At 41.1% G+C, this 27,931-nt stretch overlaps 1 protein-coding gene across 1 annotated transcript in view; it reads right to left on the bottom strand.

Moving 5' to 3' along the window:
* The window catches only part of LOC122811279 (microtubule-associated serine/threonine-protein kinase 3-like), a 54,798-nt gene that overhangs the window by 14,668 nt on the left and 12,199 nt on the right, over nucleotides 1-27,931 (bottom strand). The window contains exons 3-4 of the mRNA XM_044083014.1: nucleotides 12,867-12,962; nucleotides 246-365 (exon numbers count right to left, since the gene is read on the bottom strand). Of these exons, the coding sequence (XP_043938949.1) occupies nucleotides 246-365; nucleotides 12,867-12,962 (216 nt within the window). The remainder of the gene's footprint in view (nucleotides 1-245; nucleotides 366-12,866; nucleotides 12,963-27,931) is intronic.

Genomic DNA, 27,931 nt, shown 5'->3' with positions numbered 1-27,931 from the left:
AGGTGGAATGCCACCACACTATTCCCCTCTAAAAATGTGCTACATTTGTTCCAACTCAAGATTATTTCCCTTAACTCAAATAGGTTTTATTTACTGAAAACTGTTCAAACCCACCTTCTAAAGAACAGCAATCACTAAGAAATGATTTATATTATTTTACGCATTAAATATTTCACCAAAGTAACATTTTTATTCAACTCTGTATATAATGTAGGTACAAGTTTTAAGACAAAGCTTGCACTTACCATGAAAGTAGCTTCTCTCCTTACATAACAGATCTAAAGCAAGCTCTGGCTTTTCCTCCTGTAGTCTATTCCACTCCAGATTCTTTAAGAAGGGATGCTGCTTCACCTCATGTGCTCCAGCTGCAATGATGATTTGCAACGTTACCAACTACTCTGTACATCAGTGATACATTTGGAACAATGGTACCCACTACAGTGAACTTCATTCATAAATTTCTAACAATATTACCAATTACACTGTATACCAATGATGAATCTGTAACAAGCGTTACCAAGTACTCAGTACATCAATGATGAATTTGTAATGTTTCCAAGTACTCTGTACATTGATGACTTTGTAGCAATGTTACCAGGTACTCTGAACATCAGTGATTAATTTGGAACAATATTACCAGCTAATCTGTACATCAGGAACCACAGATTTTTTTCCTGCAATTGATTTATTTCTGTTTATCAGGAAAGCTCATCAATGTAAAAACTGTTTTTAGGCACCAATGAGCAATCAGACAGACCAAGTTCATAAGCATTGACCAATGATAAACAATATAATCTTAAACTAAATCAAACAAAAAAACACCAGACTTGTAATGCATGCCAAAGGAAATCAAACCTAACAACCAAATACTCCATTAAGGAATTTCTAAAGTCATGACTTATTTAGAACTTTTGTCTTTTACTGTCAAGACTGGTCACTGATCTTAACTGTAAGCAAATAGGTACAGCTTAGTAAAGCAGCAAGTGACAATCACAAGTTTCATTCTCAGCTGGGGTGCACTCTTTGTGAATATGCATGTCCTCCCTGTGTATACACAGTTTTTCTCCTACTGCACCAGTATCCTCTGACCTCCCAAAAATGATATAGTGTGAAGGCATTGTATAAACTGCTCATACCCTTAAGCACATAGTGGGTGCATGAGTGAGGGTGAAACTTTTGCAACAGACCTGCTCCCTGTCCAGAACAAGCTTCAGTGCCTAGTGCCCAATGACTCTTAGGACACATTCAGACATCCAGTAACCCGTAACTTATAAAGTGGGCTATCGGAAAGTGAATGCGTGTTATATGAAAACAAGTGGGTTTGGCTGATACTAAGCTCCAATGCAATACTACCATAATTATTAAACATATAAAGTAAACTGCTACCAAATATAAAAGACAATATTCATAGCACGTTCGGCTCAGACTTTATCTCATCCTTTTGGAGAAGGCAGAACATAAGAAATTTTGGTTGGTGACTGTGAAGCTACAATATAAAAACATTCACAAGCTTTTCTCTCAACATTTGTTCCTCTACTTGACCAAAAAAAAAACAGAAAATAGTAATCTTTTAAACAGAAGCCTTTTCAAGCCAAATTTTTCTACAAAGATTATTTATTTCATGAGAAATATCAAAATGATGAAGCTGCTCACGTTTTCTAGCCATTATGAATGCTCTTTAGACTGGGATTCACATCCATATATTTGAGGGGTTTTTTTGCCCCTATTTGCATGCCCCTCCAGCTACCCATTAGTGCACCCCAGCAATATTCTTATAGCCTCTGGTCCTCTCTCTGGTGCTGAGACTTCACCAGTCATGTGTTGGGAAGGGGAGGTGGACTGGAGAGGAGCAGCTGGCAACATCACAATAGCTATCCTGCATGCCTGAGCAGTTTTACTGTGCACCCTAACTGGGTGATGCTACTGACATCACAGGCACATACAAAGACGTTATGTGCTCACCATAACATTCCATTTGTGTTGTCCATTTTCATTCTTTCTCAACTGTTGGGTTCTGATCATCCTTGAAAAAAAAGCATAACATCTGTATTTCACATTCAAATACAAGAGGGATGTTCAAATGTGGTTGTTGCCAGCAATGTAAGTTTATACTTACTGGTCAGACTTGTTCTATCAATGAAAAGAAATATTTCCTTAATGCTAAATATAATTGTGACAGTAAGATGGTTGTATATGCAGCTTTATGCCAACAATGTAATAGATTTTATATAGGCAAAACAGAGAGAAAATTCAGGCAGAGGGTGTATGAACACATATATGCTATTAATAAATGTGATCTTAATAACGCTTTAGCTAAGCATGTCTCTCAGCATCCATCTCACTCATTTAAATTTATTATTCTCCAACAAAGAATTTTGAATATCAGAGGGGGTCCTTGGCAGTTGAATTTAGAATTAGACGAACTTAAATGGCAAATTTCGACAAATGCAGTCATATCCTGGCTTAAATGAAACTTTGTCAATTAAATGTATGCTGAAATTATTGTCACTAAATAGGTAGATGAAATAATTTTGTCCTATATGGGCGTTTAAGTCTCCTTACACATATATATTTCTTAACAATATTGGAATATATATATATATATAAATATGTAAGCCTATATTTTTATATATTAATGTTTATATACATATATTATAAAGTTCATATAGTACAAATATGTATGAACATCCATCTACTGAATAACATATAAATATGTTATAAGTTTAGGCCTTGTTAGTGGTATATTTATGTACTTATATGTATGATTTCAAGGCAACAGGTTTAGTATTTATATGTTATAGGAACATATGCATTTATTCACATTTGTCCTTATTTTATAAGGATTTATTATCTAATGTATCCATGACCTTAAAGATGTAAATTTGTGGAATTAATATATAAATTTATATAAATTCATGTATTTATATTTTGATAGAGTAGTGAGGTTTCTAGGTTTGTTTTGAAGGTTAAATTTAGATTTGTATTTTAAAAAAATTTTTTAGCTAGTGAGCATTTCCCTTTTAATTAGGATTCATCAATTAACTAATGAATGTATTTAAGGTGTTAATACTACTGTATTCACTGTTTGTCTGAAGAAGGCTTAGTAAGGACTAAGCCGAAAGCGCTTACAATAAACGGTGATTATTATTTTGGGTCCATTCTCATTGCTTCCAGTTCCATTTTGTTTGTCTTTTTACCAGGGTTCTGATCTAAACCTTGGATCTGACTTGGCCATTACTAAAGCTTGTGGTAACCAAAAAGTTCTTGAGTTTCTTCCTTACCCATAATGCACCAACCTCTAACATACCTCAGATCTTGTTTGCTGATTTTACTAGAACTGTTATCTATCATTATGTGTGCATACATATATTACACAGGAAAATATATCTGGAGCTTACACAATGTCTCATTCTTCCAGATGTATGGGGGTTGGTGGATGGGAAGTTGAGGAAAATGATAATGGACAACACAAATAGATTGTTATGGTGAGTAAGTAACTTCTTTACCTGACAATTTTCAGTGCATCTCCAACTGTTGGGACAGAGTCTCCAGCTACCTAGAAACTCCGGGTAGACTCTAAGGAAGGATATTCTTGAGCACAGTTGAGCCAAAAGCTGCTCTGCCCTTTGAGACAAGATCTAATTTGTAATGAGTGATAAAGATATGAAGATTCACTCGGGCTACAGCTGCACATATGTCGCCCATGGAAGCTCTGGATAGAAAGACTGAAGAAGTTGCCATGAACCTAGTTGAGTGGGCTAGAGTTACTTTTGCCACTCACCTTCCAAATTTCAAATCTGCAAAAGAAACAACTGGTCTGTCTTTCTGATTTATTTTGTCCTATGTAAATAAAATGCAAGTCTCTGTAAACATCCAACAAGTGCGGCTTTGATGACAAGGACCGACATTCTGAAATTATTCTAGCTGAAGTAATGGCAAACAGAAAGACAGTTTTCCAACTTAGAAAGTTAAGGTCACATTTAGCTACTGGTTCAAAGGGGGGATGAATTAAGGCTTGCAGTACCAAGCTGGGATTCCATGGTGGAGTAGGGTCTCTATACGGTTGTCTCAATATAAGAGTGCCCATCAGGAATGCTTTGCAAAGTTTAGAAGAAAACACAGAAGAATTCTCAAATCCAGTATGAAAATTAGATGCTGCTGCTAATTTAACCTTAATGATAGAAGAGCTAGACCCTTCATTAAAGATCAAAGCCAAAAATTCAAGTACATTATGTATCGGGCTGAAAAGGGGTCGGTATGTTTTTGTTGTGCCCAGTAAACAAACCTTTTCCATTTACTTGTATACAGCTTTCTCGTATAAAGCTTGTAAAAAAAATAAAAGGATATGACGGACAGGGAATGAGAGCATCAGTTATGTGGGTATTAATGAACCATGCTGTTATAGGTGCATAGGTAGGTACTAGGCTATCGGCCCAGGGGCCTACATAAGCCTAGCCAGCAAGGTTCCATGGCTTACGCCACCCTGGAAAGATAATTTCCTGTGTCACTGTCGAACAGAGACACAGAAGTGATCCCCGGGGTGCATTTCCTATTTCTCATCCACTCATCAAGATTTTTCTTGAAGAGTGCTAATGAAGAACTTTGCTTGACATAGATGGGTAGCTTGTTCCAGAGTATAGGAAGTCTCTGGGACAGGACTCTATCCCTCCAGCATGTCCTGTTTATTGTGGTGACAAGGTTTAGGACCCTAGAGCGTGTAGCTCAGAGGGATTGGGATTTCTTTAGGTGTAGCATGTCCAACAGCTCTGGGTTTGACATAGCTTCATATGTTAGGCAGAGATCACCTCGAAGTAGGCGATATGCTATGGAGTAAAGCTGTAGTTTTTTAAGGAGGTCAGTGTAGGGCATTTGTTTGAGGCCAGTAATCCTCTTTGTGAGGTACTTCTGTGGCCTTTCCAGCTGCTGCAAATGTTTTGTGAGATACATTCCAAAAGGGGCATTGTACTCTATAATGGGTCTAATGAGTGTCGAGTAGAGGGGATCAATGACCTCTTTTTTCCTGGATGAGAACCCTTTTATGATGAGGTGTGCCACGTAGAAGGACTTCCTGACTACTGTGGCGATGTGACTATCAAAGGAGACACTACTGTCCACCTGGGTCCCAAGGTCTCTTATCACACATTCGGTGTTAAGTAGATTGCTGCCTATGTGGTAGTTCATGGGTACAGAGTTTTTACCAAAGGGGATGACACTGCACTTTTTGGCATTGAGCTTGAAGCCATAGCTCTGACACCAGGCAGTGAGGCCCTTCTGTAGGATGTCCACATCATTTGGGGACTTGACTATGGCTCCTAGTTTGCAGTCATCTGCGAACTTCGTTAGCCAGAGGCCTTCTGTGTTAGCCTGTACTTCAGAGAAGTAGATACCAAACAGGAGAGGTCCCAGGACGGAACACTGTGGTACTCCACTTGTCACTGCTTTGAGGTCAGATTTGGAGTCTGCAACTTTTACAGTGTGGGTTCTGTCAGTGAGCCAGTTAGCAACCCATCTTGTGACGTAGGGATTTATACCTAGTTTAGTGAGTTTAGCTATAATTCCCGAATGGGGGATGGTGTCAAAAGCCTTGGCGAGGTCAAGATAGGCTGTGTGAACCACCTTACCCTCATCCACGGCTTTGGTGACTGCCTCAAAGTCGTCGATCAGGTTCAGGAGGCATGATCTGCCTTTCACAACCCGAACTGGGTGGGATCCAGAGTTTGGATGTTACCAATGTCTTTGTTTATGAGTTCCATGATGATACGTTCCATGGCCTTGCAGACCAGGCTAGTCAGGCTAATAGGTCGATAGTTCCCGGGAACAGTGGTGGCTCCCACTTTGTGGAGTGGGATAACTGTTGCTGTGCGCCATTCAGTGGGAACAAAGCCTGATGCAAGGCTATTATTGAACATGGTGCATGAGGTTTGAAAAATCTGGATGAACAATGTCTGTTGGATGTGAAATGGATATCTGGAATCTGATCTAGAATCCATGGTTGGTAAAGACGGTGAGGCAACATGAAAGGGAGCCAAATCTGCTCTTCAACCTGGCAGCTTTCTGCAAGAACTTCGGAATTAGAGGGATTGGCGGATAAGCACAGAGTAGACTGGGGGGCAATCATGAAGTAGAGCATCCTTCTGACACTCCTCTGAGGAGTTATTAGGGGAAAGTAGCTGCTGCATTTGTTTTTTTTAACAGAGAAGTAAAAAGATTGCAGCAAGGCTAGCCCCATCGGTGAAAATCATTTCTGTCACTTTCCTGCTGATGGACCACGAGGTAGCAGAATGGAACTGCTCAATTTGTCTGCTATTACAGTAGGTTTCCACAGAATGTGCACTGCTATGAGAAAGCAGTTGGATGAAACCACCCACTGCCACACTTAGTGCTTCTCGACACAAGGGGTATGATCTAGTCCCTCCTTATTTGGTGATGTACCAAACTACTGACATATTTGACTGATGTACCAAACTACTGACATATGTCAGTTGGAATTGTCATCATTCCCTGAAGGGAGCACATCCTGGAAGGCCTGCAATGCTAAAAGCACTGCTCTCATCTCCAGGTCACGGACAGGCAAGTTGGCCTCTTTGGGGGACCAAGCATCTTGGACTGTTCTCTCCAGAAAATGTCCCTCCCACCTGATCTGGGAAGCATCCGAGGTCACTATGGCCATGGGCTGAGGGAGAACAAAAGGATAGCCTTGTAGAACTTGATCTGAATGAATCCACCATCAGTGGTATCTCTTACATGCCTGAGTGATCCTTGTTTGTGTTGACATGAGCTGGCAAAGAATGGACCACTGTGTTGCTAGCACCCATTGAAGAATCGTCATATAAAACCTTGCTACAAGAACTAAAACTATGGCAGCTGACATTGACCCCAAGGCCTGTAAGATCAACCGGGCTGAAACATTGGTACTGCAAATTATTTTCCTTACTTGGAATCCTATAGTCTGGACTCTTGAGAGAGGCAGAAAGGCCGTCACTGTTGTGTTGAAAACTGTTTCCATGAATTCTAAAATCTGAGTTGGTTGTTGGTGAGACTTGTCGTAATTTATGGTCATCCCCAGATGAAAGCAAATCTGATGTACTTGATGTCTTGCTCTTAATAACAGATGCCTGATCAGGGTGGTAATGAGCCAGTCGTCTAGATATGGAAGCACTCATAATCCTTGCAGTGTCAAGTGAGCTGACACCACTGCCACATAATAAGCCTCCTTTTACCTTCCCTTCCTCTCCCCTCCCCTAGCCACCATGCCTCACACTGTCTGATCATTGCATTTTTTCCTCTGCAGGCTTTGGCTCACCCTTTACCCTCCCCTTTCCTCCTCACTCATTCTCTCAGACCTGTTATAACATGCTTAACTACCTCACTTCATCTCCACTCCAAATACATATCCAACTGACTTACACCTAGCTTCCTCTCACTACCACATATACTATTCCAAGTACCAAAACAACAGAAAAAACACATTGGTTACACACAGCAGGCAACTTTAATCACAAAAATAGTAAGTGCTTTCACAGAATCCATGCTAACTGACAGGCTAACTGATGAAGCGGAAGGATTCTGTGAAAGCGCTTACTATTTTTGTGATTAAAGTTGCCTGCTGTGTGTAACCGTGTTTTTTCTGTTGTTTTGGTACTTGGAGTTTTTCGTTCGCTACTTTATCCATTGCTAAGGAATCTTGTTTTCCACATATACTACTCAGTCTCCTCTCTTACTCCTCTGTCTTCCCCTTCCATCCCATTAGCCCTTCTAGCTTGTTCCACCCTCGTGTGGAGCTTCTGCTTTATATCTGCTTGAGTTTAGTACAATATTTGTATATAAGATTTAGGTATATATGAGTTTAGAACAGTATCTGTTTGAGCTTCATACTATCTGTATATACATCCTACCTTTATTCCTAGCCTTTAATTAGATATTGGTATATCTGTTCACTACTATGTTTCATATTGTATGTATAGCTGTTTGCTGCAGTATGTATTATTTACTATTGTATGTATATTTAATTGTTCTTCATGTACTCTGCTGCTCATGTATTGTTCTGTGGAGCTTTTCTCCCCGGGCCTCCACTGAAAAAGGACCGGTGTCCAGTCGGAATTTCCCGATAAACAAATGTAAATAAATAAATAAATATATTTGGTAAACACCCTGGGGGCTGTGTTGAGGCCATAGTGCAGTGCTGTGAACTGATGGTGACTGGCTCCCAGCCGGAAGTGTAAATACCTTCTGGATCATCTGTTCACTTTTATGTGATGGTACATCCTGAAGGTCTATCAAGCACATTCAGTTGTCCTTGACCAGGAAGGGTAAAATGGAATGAAGCATGACCATCCAAAACTTTGTAAGCCAAACTGACTTGTTCATGTTGCTGAGATCCAAAATTGGTCTCCAGTCCCCCATTTTTTTGGCATTAAGAAGAATCTACAGTAAGTTCCGGATTCTATCTGGTCTGGCAGGATGCCTTTGATAACTTTTTTTCTAGCAGCTTTTGCACTGCTAGTGCTGCTTCTTCCCTCTGACTGGGTGGAACATTAGGAATTTTTCATGGAAGGTGGAAGGGAAAAGGAAATTGTATAACCTCTGGAAATAATCCTCTGCACCCAAGTATCTTTTCTTATGCATAGCCAGGCTCTCTGGTGCAGGGACAGTTGACCCCCAATTGCCTCCAGAGTGGGACAACTGGGCCTCCTTTCAGGAGTGCTGGTAGGGTCTATCAGAGATGGAATCTCTGGACCCATGGTTTTTCAGGCCTCCTCTGCCACTGGGGTGGAGCCATCCATTTGAGTCCCCCCCCCTTCTTCCCCTATGGGAACATTCCCCATGTGTGCCCTGGAAAGGACCCTGGGACTTTTTGAACCACATCTTTTGACCACCCCAATGATTCCTAGAAAAGGATCTTTGAGGGGTCAAAAAATGTATGCCTAGTGCAGAGACTGTCTTTCCATCCTTCTCACACTTTGATAATGTGTTCTTTACTATGCAGCCAAAGAACTGTCGTCAAAGGAAGCACTGATGAACAAGGACTTGAAAGGGCTCCACGAAATCACATAAGCGCATCCAGGCATGTCTCCTAATAGATATGCCTGAACCCACTGCCCTTGAGGCACCTTCGACTGCATGCAAGATAAGCCTCATTGATGAATTTGAAATGGATTGGAGGGTAGCCAACTGATAGGCCACAGACAATTGGGCCTCAGCAGTAATTGTCCCTGAAAGGGATTCTGAAAGTTCCTTGAGCAAGTCCTTTTGCAACCTACTAAAATACTTCAGCGACCTAACACAAAGGTCACTGAAGCACAGACACGTTTACCAAATCTGTCCATTGCTTACCAAATCTGTTAGGGGGATGAACAGAGGAACTTTGTTCAGCAAATTCTTCTTGGTGGATACCGCCATGACCGTGGCAGCCTTGGGCACCCCCTTACCCCAAAATTCCTTCCCTAAAGGTGGAACCAGCATCCTATCTGGCTTCTTAGGTACTGGCTCAACTGAGTCAGGCTCCTTCTATGCCCACTGAGCGACCAAATCAATGAGGTCATCGGCAGGCAGAGTAACTCAGGAGGTAAATGGGGCCTGCTCCAATGGCCTCCAGAAAAAAACAACTTCTCCAGTGAAGGGTTTCTGGGGGTCCAACCGCCTGTCTGTTTCAGGATCTCAGAGAGGTCTCCAAATGAGATGTCTTCTGGAAGTAATCATGGGGAACCTTCACCCTAGTTGAAGTCCATATCCTCAGTGACTGACTCTTGTGGACAGTCCAACTGGCTCCTCTTGCACTTTCTTTTCCTATGGTCTTCCTCACTGGGGTGTTCTGGGGAAGTGTCAGAAGAGACTATGAAACCATGCTGGGTAGTCTGGAGGTCTTGAGCTGCTGTCCCTGTGGCGTTGAATGATGAGGCTCCAAGCGCAGAGACATCTGGTAGCTGGATTGGAGATCGGAGGAGATTGAATCCGTAAGTCCTGTCAAGGCAGAGAATACTCTCTTCACAGCCTCAAAAGCAGACCACCCTGGAGAAAGAGAAGACCCCAGCACCGAGAAGGCAGGCTTCTGCATCACTGTCTTCTCCCAGCCTGACAGCAATCTCCCCAAGGGGGAAGTGGGAGCTGAGCTGTCAAATTCTGAGGCCCCAAGGAGCAGAGACTGCTCCCACATCTTCGGAGTCAATCCCAGCACCTCACATCCAACAAGTAAGCTTTGGCTCAGAGTTCTCTGGATCAGAAGATGTCAGAACTGGGGAACTCAGAGTTAACTTTGGATACAAAGATAATGTTATCTTTGGATCCAAGTCAAATGGACCTGGAAAATTTAGATCCAGGGACTCTGAAACAAACAAAGGGAAGAGAAGGAGTCTGAGGTGGTGAAGTGGTCAACAGATGGGCCTCCTGACCCAAAGTAGAAGGAACTGGTAACACATCCATCGGGATCCGTGCCAAGAGAAACTTCCTCATCATCCAATCCACATCTTCTTCAGTCAAATCCCTGGATGAATGTGATGAGGCCAGGGAAGGTGACTTTGTTTGGAACGTTTACATAAAGGGGGAAGGGAGCCTGGAAGGCACGAGATCAACAGAGAGAGAATATCAGGTCCCTGGCAAAATAGTAGGATCCAAAGTAGTTAGATCCAAAAGTTTCTTGGTCAGATCTGAGGATGTAGGATCCAGTAACCCCTTTTTCTTCAGATCTGAGAGGGAGGAGGTTTGAGAACTCCTCAAATCCAATTTACACCTCTTCCTGGAAGGCTCAGAAGACACAGCTGAGGAGTTGATGGAATCAGAGATTTTGACTCCTTAGACTTTGGTTTGGGGGATTGAGCCCCAGTAATAGCTTCACCGAAAGAAGAAAGTAGTAAGCCTTTCAGAATCAGCTTATTCTTTCTGTCCACAAGTGCTCTGGGATTAAAATTAAGGCAGAGCAATTCTCCTGCAGGTATTGTGGACCTAGGCAATAAATGCAGAATGTATGGGAATCGGAAATAGGCAATTTGTGCCTACACTTCAAGCATTTTTTAAAGTTGGAAGGTCCCTTCTCGGGCATACTAAGATAACAACAAAGCACAATATAAGAACAATAAGAGTTTTATTTTTTATTTTTAAAGAATGTGTTAGAAAGAAAAGTATTACCAACAATAGTACTTAAGGAATACACAAGTGTGTAAAGAGTGAAATTAGGGAAAAAGCTAAAGTTTTTTGAAGAAAAAAATTTCTCTCATCTGCTTAAATAACAACCGAAACTCAAGAGCTATGGCTGACCACATCTTATGGGAAAAGCGGCAAATGAGATCGGAGGTATTTTAGGGGTTGGTGCATTATGAGTAAGGAAGAAGCTCAACAGCTTTTTGGTTACCATGAGCTTTTTTAACGGCCAAGACTGATCTGAGGTTCAGATCCAAACCCAACAGTTGAGGACAGAATAAAAATTAACATCAGCCACCGGCAACTGTAATCTGCCCTGTGATTACAGCACTATTCCAATTACTAGGGATACCTGATCACAGACAATCACCTCCATCCCTCCTAGAGTGAATTAAACTGAAAAAAGCTGCTCTTTCCCACCCCACTCCACCCCAGCTTATCCAGCATGTGTTTTGAACATTTTCTGATGTGTGTTATTTCCCTAATTCAGATAAGGTATTAAAGAACAAGCCCAAACGTTTTAATAAAACTTTGGTTTTCAACAAGTGCGTTTGTACACATCTTCATGTGAACATTTTTTCCAGAGAGAGTTTTTTTTTTTACAACAAAAGAAAAGTATTTTTGCAGAAACCAGTTTTGAAAACACCAACAGATCCAGAAGTGCTATATGAGTGGCTCCTGATATCCTGCAGCAATTTTCACATTCAGGCAAGACATACTTACATCACTGTTCTGGTAAGTGGTAATTACAGCCAACTGCAGTATACCATGTAAAACAACGAAGCAACTGCCAATCTGCTGAATTAGCAGTTTTCCAAAAATCAACCACTTAGTTTTTTACTAGACTGTAAACTTACAAGTTTGGCAATTACCTAATTGATTTAGCATTATTTATATATTAAACAACCCACATTTCTATTTAACCAAACAACAATGTAAGACTGTCTTGACTGAACGTAATACTAAATGAAGGAGATCACAAGGCAGTCATTTAATACCTATGTGTTCGGTGGACTTTTTAACACGTTACATTAACACTTGAAAAAGAAAAATGCTTTTTCAATAAAATGGTGTTTACCTGTTTGAAAAAATAAACTATTTATTAAAATTGTTGCATTTCATCTATGAATTGCACAAAATACCACATAACTGCTACATTTTTATAACATATGAAACTAGCATAAGGAGAAAACATAACAGTAAAGAAAAATTGAGAGAACATTAAAACTCATCCAATTTCAAAATAAACCTGCTAACTCCTGGATGGCATACATACACGTTTATGTGCTATACTTATGCATGCTCACAATGAAATTAACACGGTACTATATATTTATGTGAACTCAAGTATATAAATAGCAAACAAAATACAAGGTCTGAGAGAGGGCTTTCCATAAAGGGGGGGGGCAAGGACTTTTACTGAAATTATCAGTCACTTCTAAGCAAACACAGCTACAGAAAGCACAGAGAAAAAAGCAGGGACAAACCACTCACTAAAAAAGGCTTTCATTTTATTTTATACCCTGCATATATCCTATTCTACATTCACAGCTAACAAAAAGGAGGCTATTGTCGGGCTCTGTCAGTGTACCACTGTGTATCTGATATCAAAACAAAACAGTATAAAACACCACATTAAAAGTGTATTCTATAAAATAACACCAATTAAATTAATCCCACTAGAAGGCACAGATCATTATCATCCCAGTAATATAATACCAAACGTGTCATACTTGTGCCCAGTCGTTCCACTGGATCTTTTTTTAACAATTTTTCAATCATATCTTTGACACTTGCTGGCAAACGGCGATTTGGCCAAGGGATACCATCTGAAAAAAATCAGCCAAGAGAGAAAAATATTCCATTACTTAAATATGTAACACTTTTTGCAGAAGTACTATTTCAACTTTATAAAACTAAATCAGTGAAACAAGCACCATATGTTAATATACATGGCTGTGTTACCAACAGGCAAGTTTACTGAAAGTAAAGAATATGGGTCACTGATTTCAGTTTTTCCTCCCTTATGTTGGGCTAATTCAGAGAAAGATACAGCCCGCAGTGGTGCAGCGGTAGCGTTGTTGCCTCACAGCAAGAGGTTCTCCCGTTCGATTCTCGGCTGGAGTGCGGGGAGTGCCTTCTGTATGGAATTTGCATGTCCTCCCCGCGGTTGGGTGGTGTTCGAAAGACATGTGTAAGTGGGCGTGCCTTAGTTGAAGGTTGAACGTTGAGCTGGCACCTTGGCGTTCGTGAAAATCTACTGCCAATCATTAGCGGACCGGAGTTCCGCTGTGGCGACCCCTAACCGGGAAAAGCCGAAAGACAAATACACAGCCCACATATTAGCTGAACTGCACTATGCTTCTGCAGTGGTTAACTCCTAGAATTTCCTCTTATGCAATCAACAGCTCAAGAATTAAAACTGCCTCCAGGTCCAGCTTCAGGGGGGCCTCCACCTTTGCAAAAATACCAGATGATATACTTTTATGACATATAGTAAATTTCAAACATCAAAATCAGATGTAGAAAATGTCTAGATACATGGCAAGGTAGTAATGACCCATTGCCTAACTGCAAATTAATTGGTATGGTTAACACACATTTAATATATCCAACTAAGGAGGTTTTCTATAGCAAATGAATTTTAGGAATGAGGTCAAATAAAACCTACCTAAGTGGCTGAAGCTGGTAGTAAATTAAAAGGTTAGGGCAAAAAAGGCAAAACCATAAATTACATAAATAACTAAATAAATAAATAAATGACATTCTAAAGGAGACCCAACTCCAAGAATCAAGGCCCCCAGCAATAATGTTTGGTAAAAGTTTGAACAAGTGTACAACGGGGACATGTGAAACAAGCAGAAGGAGCAGACAAATCTCTGACAAAGGGACCTTAGATGCAACTTTTTCCAAAGGGTGATTTGTTGCCTTATGTTTAAAGACAATACAGTTAGCAGCCCACTTCAAAAAGGATTTCTTAGTTTCTGTAAGTCCTGTTTTACCTGCAGCAAATACAAACAACTGAGCTATCTTTCTGAACTTATGTATCCTCCTCAGGTAAATCCAAAGTGGGGGACGTACACTCAGTGTATGAAGTGCCCTCTTCTGTCTGTCTCTCTTTTCTTTCCCCAGGATTAAAAGGGTAGATAAATGGATTGATTTGATGACAGTTCGGACACTGCTTTTTGAAAAACCTTTTTATTTGCAAAAGATCAGAGATGCCCACAGATGAGATAGCAACTCATGGATTCTGCAAGCTAAGATGGCCATAAAGAAAAGTATCCTCTATCACAAAAACTTTAAAGCTGAAAAATCATCCTATATAAATGGAGGATGAGTAAGTTTGTCAATCATTAAGTTCAATTATTTATTGACATAAATAAATAAATAAATAAATAAATAAATAAATAAATAAATAAATAAATAAATAAATAAATAAATCAAGCTGAAAGATATTTTTTAAACAAAGGCTGCAGTAGTATCCATTGTACTTATCTCACCTTCCAGCTTTTCTTATTAAGACAGAAGACTATACAGGCCACTGTTTGGAATAAATTCAGCTTAAAAGTTTTTTCCAGGTTGGAAAAAGACAAATAGATGGTGAAAAAGAATAACTGGTGACTCAGTCTGATGGACGTGGTCCTGGCAATGCAATTAAGTTGCAGGTTGACATCCAGTAGATGCAGTACCCCCCCCCCCCCCCATCTTGTGGTTTTGGGGAAATGTCAGGTGTTGTACTATCTTTTTAAGGCTTACCTCCAACACCACTTTTGGCATAAAAGTGAGATTAATCCTCAAACTGACTAGGTCTTTGTGGAAACCATATACGGTTCCCTGTGCAAGATAAACTGAAGTTCATAGATTCTTATGGCTGATGTAACAACTACACAAACATTTCTTGGATGTAATTTATGAAGTGCAGGAGTCCTATGCTCAAAGGGAGATAAATATCAGCTGCAGCAGTACAAACTTCAAGTCTCAAGAATGTGGGATCTGTTTCCTTTAGTTTTATGTGGAGGAACCCCTTAAGAAATGGTATAATCAAGCTATGGAAAGATAAAGGGCTTCTACAGGAAGCATGCTGAAAGGGCAGAAAGCTATATTTTGATGGATGTATAGGACAGACCTTTATCTAGTAACTCAGCCAGGAACTGCAAGGTCTTTGCCACTTTGCCACTAGGCAATATTTGGGTGATATTCCTAACACCAAACCAATCTGAGAACCTTTTTCAGTTTGGTCAGGTATGATTTTATCATATCGGCCTCTTTGCCTCTTGTAAAATGACAGACATCTCATCCAGGAGGCCAAGACATTGACTTCAAACAGAATATCTACTGAAGACTTCAGCGAAAGCTGAGAAGCCAGGACCACGATCTCCTCCCATATGTGGGAGATGTGGATGCTGACAGACAGGCAAACGTTTTTGTTAATATCAAAATTAAAAGTTGGCTCCGATTATATTACTGAAGCAGAATATTAAGCAAACTTGTCTGATGAAGGGTTCTTTGACAGTTCAACAAGTAGTAAATTAATGACTCCTAATCAACCAGTGGTACTTGGTAATTGCTAAAACCAGTGGTACTTGGTAATTGCTAATTTTTATAGGATGACCATATAAAGATAATTTGGCAAATATCAAAATGAACTCATCACCTGGGCCTAACGGAGATTTCTTTACAAAGGATAACGGATAATTTGTACTTGTGTTTAATATATTGTTTGAAAAAACTCTAACTGAAGGCTTTGTGCCAGATATATGTAAAGAGGCAATCGTTATTCCAATCCATAAGCCACACTATTAATGATTACAGGAATATTAGCCTTACCTGTATCTTGGGGAAATGATTTCAGCAAACAATGAGCTTATATTTTAAATACATGTTCAATTTTAGTAAATATACTTTCCAACATGGATTTATGTCTGGACAATCAAGTTTATCTAATCTGATTAAATGTTATAAATACTTTATGAATTCCATAGATAAAGGTTTGGCTATATATGTGGTATATTTAGAACTTGCCAAAGCCATATCAGTTTTCAACCCTTTTTTTGCTGATATTTTGAGGAAGTCATTTGAGGAAGTCAAATATGAATGAATATGCAGTACGATGGGTAATAAACTGGTAACTAGGCAGGAAGTGTAGCGTTAGAATTAGAATCAAATGCTCTAGAGACAAAATTATTTGGAAGGGTCTACCACAGATATCAGTATGAGGACCATTGTTATTTGGTTTATAAATATGTGACTGTCCAACTTTAGACCATTTGTAGCTAAATTAATCTACTGATAATTTAAAGGGTGGCAGTATTTTCATTAACATATTGGATCATTATTTTCAAAAATATCTTGATAACTGAGTGGGTATAGTTGAAGGGTATAAAATTTAACAATAATAAATGTACAGATAAGCACTTTGGGGCTAATGACCATAGCTATCCTTATACTCGAGATAATTTTGCTTGTTCTTCATCTAATCAAGCCAATGACCTGGGTTTCATAGCCAAGTCTTCCTTGTCATTTGATTTGCACACTAATAATAATATTAAGAAGTGCTAAAGTTTCATTAAGATATACTTTGTAGTGTTTTTACTAGGGAAAGGGATGGTATGCTTAAAATACACTTAGTATATGTCCAGCTGTTAAATATGCTGGACCCTTTTACATTTTTGGAATTTCTCAGCTCAACAGATTTGAGCAAATGCAAATGCAAAAAAAAAAAACAAACAAACATTTATTTGGCAAGTAGCTGGATTTGATCATTTGTCTTATGTTAACAGAGTAAGATCTGTCTCATTGCTTCATCAATTTTAGATTGCTGAGGGTGGATTTTGTATAAAAGTATCCAAGTGATAAAATCTTAGCAGCAATCTTGGGGACAGATTTTCTGCACCACGATTAGAGAATAAGACATAATAACATGTTGGTGTAATTACCAAATTTAGGTTCAGGCTAACAGGGTCATTTTTTTTTTCCATTTTTTGGTAAGCTGTGGAATTCCTTGCTTAATTATGTAAGATCTGCTAATTATTTTAAGACATTAAAACAGTTTGATATATCTTGTTCAAAGATGTTTTTTATATTCCTCAGACAAAAATAAAGCAAAGTCTTAAACTGCCAACAGAGGCCTTAAGTTTGAAAAAAAAAACACTTCTTTGAATCATTGTAAGATTTTAAAAGATGAAATCATGCATATCTTTTGCACATTTTTTCCAAATTTTTCTAATGAACCCAGGTGTCTAGAAGATTATTTGTAGCCTTTTGACTGCTATAAGCATGGGAGGGATAGATAGCTACAGAAATCAAGATTTTGACATGGACAGCGGTGAGATGGAGAAAGAGAACTTGAGAGGGAGATGAGAACCATAATACGGAAAGAGAAAAGAGCAATGGAGAGGAAGACAGCAATCGTGTTCAAACAGGGTGCTTAGCTTGGGGGTACTGAACGTATTATTTGTTAGGAGGACATGAACAGATTCAAGTAATTTCTCCGTTACGGAAGCCATTACATTTTGGCACTTTCAGTAGCAATATTTTGAAATGAGTATGATTTTTTTCTCGTTGTTAGGAAAGGACTCCCTTAGCTGGAGCATTTGTGCTCAGAAGCTATCATCAGTACAAAGTAGTTTGTTTCCTGAGGCCTGAAAAGCAAAAAAAGATGCTTAAGGAAAACGTAGCTAGCCATACACTTCAAAAGGCTTTTCCTAGCTACTGAAAGTCCTATTTTATAGTCCACAGGTTGTACACAGAAATCAATAAAAACTGAAAACAGCCATGAAGAAACAAGAAACACTCAATGAAGTAAATTTAAACCAACATCTGGGGGAGAAGTGAGGTGGAGATGGGAACACACTTTCTTTGGCTATAACCCTACAGAAGTCGGAGAAGAATACAAAAACACAAAGTCTATACATGAAGGGCTGTAAGGTCTTCCCTAACTGAAGGAAGAGACTCCTATAGCTTTATTCAAACCAACATATGTGGAGAATAACTAAGGTTCATCTGGAAACCTCTTTCTTTGGCTACAGTCCTTCAGATGGCACAGATCACATAACTGAAAAGTACACTTGTGTAAGTTGAACTTACCGTAATAGTAGATGTTTAAATGACCACTGCTGCTGCAGTAGCCTTAGCTATACAACCAGCCAGTTTACAAAGCTTCAGGGCACTTTCCAGGAGCCCAAACTGTCAGGCAGATTCAGCTGAACTGAGTAAAAGACAAGCCTGGGCATGAAGACCTTGACAGCTTTCCTGCCAGCATACAGAACGAGGCTGACCTCTAAAAAAGGGCAGTGCTACCAACAAAAAAAATATAAATGCCCACATCCTTCCATGAAAATCACACCAAAAAAAACCCCAAAGGGAACGGAGGAAGGGAGAGTATTACAGCAGTGATCATTCAAACATCTACTGTTATGGTAAGTTTACTTATACAACTGTACTGTGGCCATCATATTGACCATTACTGCAGCAGCCTTAGCTATACGGATAAATTACCCTAGTTTACTACACTTGGGAGATGGCAGGAGAAGAGTCTGGGAGCATCTAGAGAATGGTCCTAGCACCGCTTGATATGGTCCTAGAGAAGGAATCAAAATTAGTGCTTATATAGCAGCTTTTAGAATACTTCTAAAATACCTTTTCCAAACAGCCATAGATAAAGTCAAAGCCCTGGTAAAGTTGGCCTTAACCATGCCTGGGACAGTTTTGTTATGGTGAATATAACAAGAGGTAACAGCCTTAGACAAACATTTGAAAATGAGTGTTTTGACACAGGTTATCCATTCCTCTTACCTTCACAAGAAATGAACAACTGATCCAAAGAAGTACACGATTTAGTTCTGTCAAGACAGTACCAGAGTTGTCTGTGGACATCCACGGTATGGTGTATCCTTTCTCCCTCATTTTTAGGTTCATGAAAGAAAATGGGGATTTAGATAATATGACAAAGTCAACTCAGACACCACTTTAGGCATAAAAGTAGGATTATTTCTCAAAGAAACCTTGTCCCAACGGAAAATGAGATAGGGTTGACTCACCATAAGAGCTTGCAACTCAGATACCCTTCTTGCAGAGGTCAGAGGAATCAGTAAAACTGTTTACCATGTAAAGAACCTCACATCAGACAGATAAGCATGTTCAAATGGAGCAATTGTTGGCTTCTCTAACACAAATTAAGATCCCAAGTAGGGGCCATCAGTTTTCTTGGTGTCATCTTGTGCAAACCCCTTTCATGAACATTTTGATATTAGACTGATTTGAAAGAGGAGGATCCATGGCCAGACATGACAAAATGGCCAATAAATGAAGTTTGATAAAAGAATACGAAAGGCCAGTGGATATTAATTCACACAAATATTGTTAAACTAGAGAACAACTAGCCCTTAATGCTTGCTTGCTTATATTGTTGGCCTCAAATAGAAAACCTTTTCCATTTGCTTGTCATAATGGGTAAGGTGTTTGCCTTACAAACACAAGGTGCAGGGTTTGATTCTCACATGGGGTAATTGGCTAGGCTTAAAATGGCCCACAAGGCAGTTAGCCTAGTATTAATCTATGAACCTATGAATGTGTGTAAGCAGATCCAGTCTGTGAGGAAGTTTGTGGTAATTGCCCCTAGCCATTTCCAAAAGAAGGGAAAACCAAGGCTGCCTGGGACAGAAGGGAGTCAAGCACAATGATTTTGAGGGATTCCTTCTGAATTGGCAGAAGTATCCTGGATATTAGAAGAAAGTGTAAAAAAGCATACAGGAACATTCCTGTTCAAGGAAAAGAAAATGCATCTGTCTTCCAGGGTTTTTTTTTTGCAAGGAGTCCTAGAACAGTCTTGCCAGTTGATTGCTTGGGGGAAGACAAAAAGGTCTACTTGAGGAACTCCCCACAGAAGGATCAAATCTTGGACGTCCCCTTGATCTAGTTTCCATTCATGAGGATCTTCCCTGGTCCTGCTCAGCTTGTCTGCCACACAATTTTGCTCTGGAAAAGGGATGGAGAAGGGGAGACACTGATTTAAGGATATTTGCTGTCTCCACCAAGCGATTTCTCTTCTCACAAACCCCAGCACTGGGATTTGAAAGGACAAAGTATGTCAGTACTGGGACCAAAGAGACTTCTGATACCACTGCATCTTTCTCATGTGGAGTCTTGCGAATGGTATCATGAAAATTATAGATGCCATGACCCAAAATCTTGAGGTACTCCCTTGCAGTGGCAGAAGTCCGAGTGAAAAACATTACAAACAGATCTAGATATACACACCCCACGTACAGAATCCTATGTGGAGTCAAAAAAGATTTTTGAATGTTCTCTTGGAATCTCAGTCTGTGTAGGAGAGCTCTCACCCAAATGAGAGATTCCAGACACTTTGAAAAAGTCTCTGCAAAGATAAAAACAATTGTCTAAATATGGAAAAATTTGGATCCCTTGTAGCTTGCAATGAGCTATAACTGGAGCAATACACTTTGTGAAAACTACTGGTGCAGTGGATAGTTCAGAGGGTGAGGCAGAGAACTAGTAATGTGATCCAGACACCCAAGACTCTAAGACACAACTAATGTCTGGATGAATAGGCATCTTTTAAATCCAGTGTTACCAGGACACTTGAATGAGGAAGAAGAGGTAACAGATTATACATTGATATCATAAGTGTTTACCAAGCTAATGACCACAAGGGCCTTTTTAAGCCTAGCCATGCATCCCAAATCTCTGACAAATTCTGATACCCTTGATAAGTCTAAGCAGGGACTTGGGAGATGAAACATTTACAAGCAGGGGTCTGGGGGATGAACCACTTACAGGTTGTCTGTGTCCATTAGAGACATAGGTGCCAAACCTGGGATGAATTTCCTGTTTTCCAACTAATTGTCCAAGTTGGACTTGAACTGGGTTAGGGTGAAAACACTGCTTTACATGGATGGGGAGCCTGTTCCAGAGACAGGGTATTCTCGGGGATACATACCTGTCTCTCCAGCACGTCCTATTTATATCTTAGGCAAGGTTTAAGTTTTTAGAACAGATAATTCTGGTGCGTTTTGTTCTAATGATATGCAAGAGGTCCATCAGAGTGGGCTATGACAATGCCCTGTATGTCAGGCAGACATCTCCCCTCAAAACCCTGTAGGAGACCGAATAAAGGGATAGGGCCTTGAGGCAGTCTGCATAAGATATTTTACTTACGCTCTGTATTCTTTTAGTGAGGAACCTCTGTGGATGTTCCAATTGTTGGATATGGCTGGTTAGGTACCTACCAAATGTGGCACTGTACTTAATGAGAAGTCTGATGAATGCCGAATACATTGGAACACTGACTTCCCTGGACTTAGATGCCACATTTTTGTTTAAAGGTTGTGCAACATAGAATGATTTCATCACCACTGCAGACACATGATGGTCAAAGGATAAGTCCTTGACTACTGGGTTAACTCTAAGGGGTGTTTTGTCAGTATGATGGTTACCAGGGATGGATGAATTCCCAAAGGATACCATTATGAATTTCTTGGTATTTAGTTTTAGTCCATGGCTCTGACATCAGTTGTTTGACTGTGTCAGAATTTCCTGGAGGACATTTGTATCAGTGTGGTGTTCAATGACAGTTCCTAATTTGCAATCATCTACAAATTTAGTCACTCAGATACCACTGACATTGGCCATGACTTCAGAGAAGTAAATGCCAAAAAAGGAGCGATCCAAGGACCATTCCCTGAGGGCCTCTACTTGTGATTGCCTTTTTGTAGAGGTGGACTCCCCAATTCTAACTTCCCGAGTCCTATCTGTGAGCCATATGGGTATCCACTGGGTGACATATGGGTTTGTACCGAACCTCTTGAGTTTGTCAACAATGCCCAAGTGGGGTAGTGTCAAATGCCTTGGCCAGGTCAAGGTAAGAAGTGAATCATTCTGTCCTCATCAATTGCTTTGGTGACCTTCTCAAAGAAGTCCACCAAGTTGAGTAGGCATGACCTGTCCTTAACAAAATCAAACTGGGTTGGGTCCAGTGTCTGGAGGTTTACTATATCACTGTTGATCATTTCCATGATACTTCTTTCCATGGCTTTATATACAAGACTAATGAGGCTTATAGGTTTGTAGTTTCCAGGGTCCGTAGATGGCCCACCTTTGCTCAGAGGGATGACTGTTGCTGTTCTCCATTCGTGAGGCACAAAGCCTGTCTGGAAGCTACAGTTAAATAGTAGTTCCAGAGGCCCTTGATATAGGTCATGTTTCATGCTATTTTATTTATAAGGCATCCTGGGATATTGTCTGGGCCCATTGATGCAGTGTTTTTGACCTTAGAGTGAGCATTGATGATCTGTTCTCTAATGATAGGGGTGGGGGGTTACATTTGATGGTATTTCCTGAGGAAAGTTTGAGGGGGGAGAGAAGGGTAAAGTTGAAGTTGAATTTGTCAGCCAGTAGGTTTGCTATACCTTCTGGCTCAGTACAGGTGATTTCATTTACAATGAGCTTTGCACACAACTGTGTATTGCTTTTGAGGTTCCGGACATAGCTAAAGAATGCCTTGTGGTTGTCCTTGGCTTGGGAAGTCAAATTTACCTCAAATTTAGCTTTGGTAGACTTCATGTATCCTACAAGTTATTTAGTTTGGTGAGAGTGTTTTTATCCTGCTGGGAGTAGCACTTCCAAATTTTTACCATGATTTTCTTCCTTCTGTTATACAGCCTAATGATTTCGTGATTCCACTAGGGTGGTTTGTTTTTTGAGCTAGTTCTGTACTGCTTCCTGGTGGGTACAGCTGCCTCTATGCAGCTATTAACATGCTTGTAAAGGGTTTCTGTGAACAGTTCTGCATAGCCAGCAGTGTTGTCATGGTTTATGGGGGCTTGAAATTCTGCCAGGTTATCATTTAATAGCAGGAAGTTGGCCTTAGTTTAGTTCTTGAACATTCCAGGTTTTGCTTTTACTTCTAAAGAAGCCATTTTGTGGTCTGACCTTACCAGGGAAGACATTATAGTAGGAGGTGTGCAGCATTCTATCATATTAGTGAGGGTCAGATCCAGTATGGTTGCACCCCCGGTTGGTGTATTGACAATCTGGTCTGGAGAGTATGTTTACAAAATCCAGGAATCTCTGTACCTGTATGTTTGGCAATGTATAGGTTTCCTAGTTAACAGTGTTAATGCAACAGTAATTACAGTCACCCATGAATATGATATTGGGTTGGATGGTGAGTGTTTCCAATAAGTCTAAAAAAGAAGTTATGTTCTTACCATAACGTTCCATCTGAGTAGTAGACTTCATTCTTTTCCACATATGGGTATACGGATCCGATTCGGATCCGAGCCGGCAAAACTTTTCAAGCATCAGCTACGAGCTCCAAGCTCCTCCCCTACCTATATTACATCACTTCCTCCTATCTAGCCCCAGATCGAGTTTGTGTTACTAAAAAACAACATAACCACGACCCTAAACAGGAAACCCTGAAGAGTGAGGAAGACAGAGGGAGGGAAGGTGCAGAAGAATGAAGTCTACTACTCAGATGGAATGTTATGGTAAGAACATGACTTCTTTATCTGAAGTAGTTGACTTCATTCTTTCTGCACATATGGGACAGAGTCCCCAGCTACTAGTATTCCTGGGAGGCTGTTATGGAAGGATATTTCTGAGCACTGCAGAGCCAAAGGATGCTCTCCCTCTAGAAATAAGATCCAACTTATAATGAGAGATGAATGTGTGCGAATTGGCCCAAGTCACTGCTGCACAGATATCGTCTAATAGAACTCTTGACGAGAAAGCTGAGGAAGTGGCCACTGCTCTAGTGGAATGAGCCTTCAGTACACAAGGAGGAGATAAACCTTTGTCCTTATAAACTTGTGCAATAAAAAAAAGTGATCCACCTTGCTAAGGACACTTTTGAAACTGCTTTGCCCAAAAATGGTTTTGAAAAGGAGACAAACAATTTATCCGACTTCCGGAAGGGCTTAGTCCTATGGAGGGAAAAACGAAGCTGTCTATGGACATCCAATAAATGAAGCTTACGTTCACCGCTATTCTGAAAATTTGGGAAGAAGACTGGCAAATTTATAGATTGATTAATATTGGCTGCTGAAGACACTTTGGGAAGAAAAGAAGGATTCATACGCAGCGAAACCCTATCCTCGTGGAAAACCAAACAGGGAGGCAAGGAGGATAAGGCCTGCAACTCTGAAACTCTTTTAGCTGATATGATGGCGACCAAGAATGCTGTCTTTCATGACAAAAACTTCATCAGAACAAAGAACAAAACCGGCTGGCTCGAAAGGGGGAGAAGTCAAGGCCTGAAGGACCAAAGTCAAATCCCAGGGGGGCACTGTTTCTTTAACTGTTGGTCGCAATAAAAAAGTGCCCTTCAGGAAGGCTTTACACACTTTGGCAGAAGCCAGAGCGACCTTATTTTCACCTACATGAAAATTGGAGATGGCAGCCAGTTGAACCTTGATGGCAGAAGCACTTGCGCCAGACCGAAAAAGATCTGCCAAAAAATCCAATATGACCAGAACAGGGGCTGTAAACGGGTTCTGATTGTGCTGAGAGGCCCAAACGCAAAAACGTCTCCACTTGCTATTGTAAAGTTTCCTAGTGGAGGCTTTAAGAGAAGCTACCAGAATATTCTTAACAGGGGACGAAAGTCCGGGAGTCCTGATGATCATGGGAACTGGAGCAGCCAAGCCGTCAGCTTGAGACTGTCCAGGTTGGGGCAGGGGCAAGCCCGATGGGTGAGAAATTAGATCCGGACATGGATCTAGAGTCCATGGAGGAGCCAACAGGTGAGACCATAGGAAGGGAAACCACACTTGGCGCGGCCAGAAGGGAGCTATGAGAATGACTTTGCACTGCAGCCGGCAAGCTCTCTGAAGGAACTTCGGAATAAGAGGTAACGGGGGATAAGCATACAGTAGCCCAGGAGGCCAAGCATGGACTAGAGCATCCCTTGGGACATTCCCCGGAGGGGGGATCAGAGCGAAGAAATGCTGCACTTCGCGTTGGAAGGAGATGCGAAGAGATTGCAGCAAGGTTGACCCCAAACACGGAAGATCTTCTCCGCCACTGATTGTTTCAGAGACCACTCGTAAGGCAGAAGAATTGCTCTGCTGAGACTGTCCGCTAGAATGTTGGAGCTTCCCGGGATATGCGTTGCTATGAGAGACCGGCTGGTGGATATGGCCCACTCCCAAACCCTCATGGCCTCGCGACAAAGGGGATAGGATCGGGTCCCTCCCTGTTTGTTTATATACCAGACTACAGACATGTTGTCTGATTGAATGGCTACCGTTCCTGGAGTTAGGACAGGATGAAAGGCTCTCAACGCTAAAAGCACTGCCCTCATTTCCAGGACATTGATGTGTAGCTTGGTCTCTGGAGGGGACCACGTGCCTTGGACCATTCTTCCCAGGAAGCACCCCCCCCCCAAGCTGGGAAGCGTCCGTGGTCACCGTGGCTTGAGCCGGAGGGGCTAGGAAGCTGCGCCCCGCAAAAATGTATGCCGATTGAAGCCACCACTGGAGTGACATTCTGCATGTCTGATTGATTCGGATGTGGAAACTCATGGGAAGGTCTAGCCAGGACCATTGAACAGCCAGAGTCCACTGAAGAACTCTCATGTGAAGACGTGCAAGAGGGAGGATAGAGATTGCGGCTGCCATCAAACCCAAGGCCCTGAGAACATCGGCTGCTGTGACTACAGAGTGCTCCAAGATCGCTGATACATGGAGTCTGAGATTTCCTATTCTTTCCGGGGTGAGAAAAATCTTTGACTGAATCTAATCCAACCGTGCCTCGATGAAGTCTATGATCTGAACCGGAGTCAGGTGGGACTTGTTGAGGTTGATTGTGATGTCTAACTTGTGAGCCAGACCAAGGAAGTAGTGTAGGGCATAACACAAGAGACGTTTGGTGGATGCAGCGAAGAGCCAGTCGTCTAGGTAGGGGAATACCTGAATGCCCTGAAGTCTCAGGTGAGCCACTGTGACCGCCATAACCTTGGTGAACACCCTGGGGACTGTGGTGACTAAAGGGTAGGGCTCCGAATTGAAAGTGACTGGCCCCTAGCCGGAAGCAGAGAAACCTCCTGGAGCTCCTGTGGACCTTGATGTGATGTAAGGGAGGAAAAAGGGAAGGTATTCACACTCAGCAATTAGCAACAAAGGACCAAAAACCTTACCAACTAGCTAGGAGCTCAGAGACCACGATGCTGACTCAGAGCGGCAAATGCGATCTGGGGCTAGAAAGGAAGAAGTGATGTAATATAGGTAGGGGAGGAGCTTGGAGCTGATGCTTGAAAAGTTTTGCCGGCTCGGATCCAAATTGGATCCGTATACCCATATGTGCAGAAAGAATTAAGTCAACTACTTCAGATTAGATGGTATGGGTTTCCTGGGTCATTGAGGGGGACCTGTAGCTTCCAATGAAGTGGTACTGGATTTTGCCTATGGTGATTTGAACATGGAGCAGCATTGTCCTGTTTGACCAGCCTTGAGGTATATTTATTTTGATGTAAATCAAGACACTTCCACCTTTAGTCTCTGTCTGTGTAGTAGCTAGTCTAAATGTGTGGAAGGCATTATAACCTTACACTGCTGGTGTGCTCTCTGCGGCTTTAAACCACACTTCAGTGACTGCACAGACGTCAGCATTCTCTAGGGTGAAGAAAGCTTCTAGGGAGTGAAGTTTTTTGTTTAGACTCCTAGCATTGAGCAGTAATACCTTTAGATTTTCTTGGTTTTGATATGCTGTGTTGGAAGTACTTTCAGTTTGGCACTATGGCGGAAGACAGTGCTTAAGCAAATATTCAACAGCCTAGAGGGGAGAGGTGCAGACCATTTCTGGCACAGCAGCGTGGTCTATTGACCAACTCGTTCCAAATATTGCACCCCCTTATAATGACACCAGAAACTAAGCCAATTATTAAAGTCAGTCATCTTTTGTTGGCCTTGCGGCATCATCCTTGGAGAAGGTAAAATGCTGCTCAATGCTAGGCTCATGTCAGTCTGAGACGCATATTCTGAGAGCTCCATGATGTCACTCTTCATTCATATAGTCTAGGGAGGTACGTCTCAGGTTATTTACTCCCACATGGGCAATGACCGAGTCATACTGGTACTTGTGGTCCAATGACCTGAGTGCATGCATAACATGGTGGATCCTAGCCCCTGATAAGCAACTGACTGACTTTCTCCTTACTCAGCCTGGTGAGAGGGACATCAGTGTGTCTCAGGATGGAGTCTCCACTGACCAGAATGTTAGATTGTGTGGTGGCTTGCCCTATAAGCTTAGAAGTAGAGGCTCCATGAGATGTAGCTCTGTGTTGATGTGGGTGTTGTTTTGAAAGGTGCATTTGGGGCTGCAGAGGCTATTCGTTATGTGTACTTCATCTAGGAGGGCTTTGTGGTGTAGGAAGGTTACATTTAAGTGTCTCAGCATATGTGGGTCTAAATGTCTACTTTGAATTGTGTGTGGCGGGTGCAGAATGTGTACTACTGACAGCCTTATTGACATTACGAGTACTTTTATGTGACAGTTTCGCCTCCAGTGACATTGTGTAAATACATCTCTCACATACCATATCAGTTTATTTGAGAATGAATTGGCAGTCTGTAAACATGAGGTAATTTCTACATTGCCTCAGGATGCCCATATCCACCAAGCTGTTAATGGAAATAGTGGGAAACTTCACATCCATGGCAACAGTCCCTTTTTTATTGACTAGACAGTTGGAGTGAGAATATAAAGCAATATCAAGAGTATCCAGTTTGCAACTCTGGGGACAGTGCTTGTCACTGCAAACTAGTGGTCCTGTGTGCAA

This window comes from Protopterus annectens, chromosome 9.part0 (genome assembly GCF_019279795.1).
Source record: "Protopterus annectens isolate FY-2018-M chromosome 9.part0, PAN1.0, whole genome shotgun sequence".
NCBI classification, from domain to species: Eukaryota; Metazoa; Chordata; order Ceratodontiformes; family Protopteridae; genus Protopterus; species Protopterus annectens.
This window is presented reverse-complemented; position numbering and strand designations above follow the sequence as displayed.